This window comes from Gavialis gangeticus, unplaced genomic scaffold (assembly GCF_001723915.1).
Source record: "Gavialis gangeticus isolate Ggan-Ray unplaced genomic scaffold, GavGan_comp1, whole genome shotgun sequence".
Lineage (NCBI taxonomy): Eukaryota > Metazoa > Chordata > Crocodylia > Gavialidae > Gavialis > Gavialis gangeticus.
Window position 1 is genome coordinate 104,628,300 of NW_017728992.1, and position 4,311 is coordinate 104,632,610.

General features: G+C 37.7%; 1 protein-coding gene across 2 annotated transcripts in view; it reads right to left on the reverse strand.

Annotated features, from left to right (window-relative positions):
- The window catches only part of CDH2 (cadherin 2), a 233,239-nt gene that overhangs the window by 76,541 nt on the left and 152,387 nt on the right, over window positions 1–4,311 (reverse strand). For both annotated transcript variants that reach the window (XM_019526575.1, XM_019526567.1), the window contains exons 7-8: window positions 2,627–2,771; window positions 384–556 (exon numbers count right to left, since the gene is read on the reverse strand). In XM_019526575.1, the coding sequence (XP_019382120.1) occupies window positions 384–556; window positions 2,627–2,771 (318 nt within the window). The remainder of the gene's footprint in view (window positions 1–383; window positions 557–2,626; window positions 2,772–4,311) is intronic.

Genomic DNA, 4,311 nt, shown 5'->3' on the forward strand with positions numbered 1-4,311 from the left:
GCCTTTCCTTTTCCCTATAATTCACATGCACATCAGAAGCCCCCCATGTCCCCCTCTCAACTTTTTCTCTAATATGACTCTTCCTTAACTTGGCAAAAGTGAGTCAAATTATACTGCTGATTAAGTGAGACTGGAGACTTCACATTCTACTCGAAACATATACTGAAATAGCAAGTTCCAAGTTTTTACACACTGAGACCCACTAGCTGACAAGGAGTACTGGTGGGTGGTGATGCATCAGGGGGAGGAAAAAAAGGGCATTTCTGTTTCTGGAGTGAAGTCAGAGAGCAACATTTGTAAATAATGAACAAAATATTTTACACGTGTCTGAACATTTGCAATATACAATGCCACAGAACCTACAAAGTTAAATCCTGCCTTACCTCTCTGTCAAGCCCGGCTGCTACAGTGATAATATCACCAGTCTCATTGTTGATAGTAAACATATTTGGTGAGGGGCTGCTTGGGGCCTGTGATAAGATTCTGTATCTCAGCATCCCATTTAGTGCATTGGGATCATCAGCATCAATGGCAGTAACAGTCATCACATAGGTTCCTATCGGCAGAGTAAATAATTAGTGTTATATAAACAGCACTCAGATTACACAAGGTCACTTAAAAACACAAAATTGGTCCAAACATTTACTACTTTGGATAAACACTGAACATTCCTTGGCTTACTAAAACAAATGGATTAGCTCTGAGACTGACTATTAATAAAGTAATTAAGATATGGAATACAAGATAAAAATACTTGTGTTTATAAAATATCCAATTTGCTTATTACTGAAAAAGCTCCATAAGCAATCAAAATCTGCAGTTCTTCCGTAAGCATGTGTAATTAATGCAGTCTCTTAGCTTTAGTTTCCATGGCTGGGCCAAAAGAAACACTTTGTAACCCAAGTTTCATTTTCAACTGCGAGTGTGTGGGTGTGTGTAGGGCAGGGAGGGGTAAGGAAATTTAAAAAAAAAAAAAAATTTTCCTAGATAAGTTCTTCTCCTTTAAAGTGCCAAGTTAGCTCTGCAAAATGGCATTGTGTCTTTTATGTTAACCTTCTTAAAAATTTCATGTTGTACTGCTACTGTTGGAAAGTGGTTTTAGTCACACAGACAGCATACATTTCTACCAACAAGGATTTCTTACCAGTAGAAAAATCAGGCTGGGAGCTGGGGTGAACATGCATTCAGCCCCCTTGCTGGAGAGCTATGCAGGCAAGCTCTCCAGCCAGGGGAGACTAGAGGGCTGCTCCTAGGGGGAGCCCATTACTCAACAGTCTGTCTTCTCCGCTTACTGGGAAGGGCAGTCTGTCAATAGGAAGTCCCCCAGCTTTTTAATCACCTCCTGGGAGAACCGGAGGCACGAACTGGGTGGGGAGTCTCCCTTTGTAATGGGAAGCTTTCCTAGGGCTCCAGGAAGGTTTCTGCCACAGGTGAATGTCCCTCTGTCCCTGCCAATCAACTGACAATCAGGACAAGAGGAAAGTTTGCACACCAATCTCCTCTTGTATTTATTTCAGCTGCAACCCCATTTGACACATTATAGAGACTTGGATCTCCTGTAACTGATGGCATGCGTGTATCCATTTACATCTTTGTTCTCTCGACAGAGTAACTTGGGCCGAAGCCATTTAATATAATCAAAGTGTAATAAAAAATGGCATTTAAAGTTTAGATTTTAGTCAGTATTTGGGCCCATAAATAGATGGACTGATTTTCAAAAGTAATGAGCATACAGAAGGTTAACACTTTTGAAAAATCACACCACTTACTCAGGATTCTGTCTGTTACTTTTAACTATCACATACATGCACATCACAAACATTAAATATTGTGTGTATTTAATTTATACACAAAATATAACATATTTAATCATTCAAATACTCCACATAGAATTTCCTGTGTATCAAGGAAGGTATTGACAAAATTGGTTTTACAATATTGACTTTTTTTTTTTTTTTTTTTAAAGGGACAGATTTAGGGTCACCAGTATCTTGCTTTAATATGCTATTTGATTAGCACTCAAGAATCTCCAGCATATATAAAAATCCAGTCACCATGGGATAAACAGAGACATTTTTTTCCTCAACAGTGTATCATACTGATACTGTATAATGATCTTTTTTAGCTTTTATTATTATTTTTAATCTCCTGATGGCTTAGTCTACTTGTTTAGTCATTAGGGGAAAGTTATTTTACAAAAAATGGGAGTATTACAAGGTCACTACTCAATGATATACAATAAGCTAATCTTCAGTGAGCTACAAAACAATCCCACAGCTTGGTATCCCTTAAAATATTTTTCTCATGGTTGCAATTCTGAATGGGGCCTTGGAGTGCTAGCAAAAGTAAATATTTATTATCTGTTTGTACAAAGAAAGCAGTCCCTCCCCATTCTCCCAGCCTTGTCATTTACTAGTTTGTAGAATGCTATTTTTCCTTGATATTAATTTTAGGATGCAAAATGTTACATTAAAATAAGAAAATGCCTAAATATTATCTGGGCTTTTTTCTGGTTGTACTCAGAATTCTCCCTGAATTTTTTTTTAGATTCTAACTCTAATTTCTCCTCCAAAATTATCAAAGATATATTTATACCCCACCTCCCCCCTGTACTACTGTATTTTACCTGGCTTTGATCCTTCAGCAACTGTCCCATTCCAAACCTGGTGTAAGAATTCAGGCCTATTGTCATTCATATCAATGACATTAATGACAATGTCAATAGGATTCTCCACCTGATTTCCATTTACATCCACTGCATGTGCTCTCAGCTGCAAAAACCATTAGGAATTATAAGGATTTGCAAAACATCTGAACGCAAATGAGATTAACACAGAATAAAGAATACTATTTTAAGCCCTTTGTGTTTCAGAATCTTTACTTGCTTCACTATCGTGATCACCAACATTTTCAGTATACTCAGGGAGTCTTTGTAGATGGTGTTGAACACAAATCACTCACGTGTGAATGTGGGCATGGGTATGAATTCTCTCTCTCTTTTCACATTTTGGTATTCTTTTTATTATTTTTTTCCTTTCTAAAAACTTGCTTGGTCCAAGCAAAAAGAGACTCATACATTTTTGAAAGGTTTACTCAAAAGGGACAGGTTGGTGTAGGGTGGGTTTGAGACTTATCACAGCCTAATTTACACACTAAAAATTACTTATAGAATAATATTATTGCCTAATGTTTTATAGACATATATTTCTTAACACTAATTACCAGTGGAATGACTCCAGAACTTGCAAACCTACACTTTGCTCAATTAATTGATGAAAAGGCAGAATACCTCGTTACTAATCCATTTGGAACAAATATTTCTTCATTTTAATATATTTGGAAACAATATTTTGGAAACACTATTGCAAAATCATTTCAAAAGCACACTAAATGTTTAAAGTCTCAAAAAAGCATGAATAATTGCTTTATATTGCTTGAAGAGAACCAAAGGCAGGGTGTAGCAAAATTTGTTTTTACTAAGCAACCCAAAATTCTAAACACTACATTTTTTCAAAGTGATTTTAGGCAACCACCACGAAACATCTTAAAGGACCATGATTTTCTGAAAACACTCAACATCTTCAGACAGTCAAGCCCCTCCTAATTTGTCTCAAATTGGACAGATCTAAACCCTCTCAAAAATGGAACAATCTCTCAAAAAACAAAAAATTTAGGGCTATGTCTTTACAGGCAATTCTTGTACAACTTTAGGCACTTTATTCAGGAGTAGGCTCCACTGAAGTCCATAAAGCATATTTCTTGGTGTATAACTGGCAGTTACCATGCTGCAGTAATTTTTTGTCACTAAATTAGAGAACTAGAAGGTAAAGACTTAAAAGCTATAAATATGTGGGGAACATGGCACAAGGGACACAATAGTAGGAGTCTATTAAAGACTCCCTAACCAGGAACAAGAGCTTGACCAGGAAGTTGCCAGGGAACTGGCTGAGGCTGCATGCTGTTGGTGCATGACTGTCATGGAAGACTTCAACTACCCAGACATCTCATGGGAAGAGCACCTGGCCAAATCTAAACTGTCACAAAGCTTCCTCACATGCATGGATGAGCTCTACCCGACTCGAGAAGTCTATGAACCAACAACAGGTAAAGCACTGCTGGACCTGGTACTGGCCAAAGGGGATGATCTAGTCAGCAACCTAAGAATCGAAGGAAAGTTGGGAAATGGTGAGCATGAGCTGATCACTTTTACTATCCATTGCAAAGCTGGCAAGTCAGTCAGCAATGCAGAAGTCCTCGACTTCAGGAAAGCTGACTTTGATAAACTCAGGAGGCTTGTCGCTGAGGCCCTAA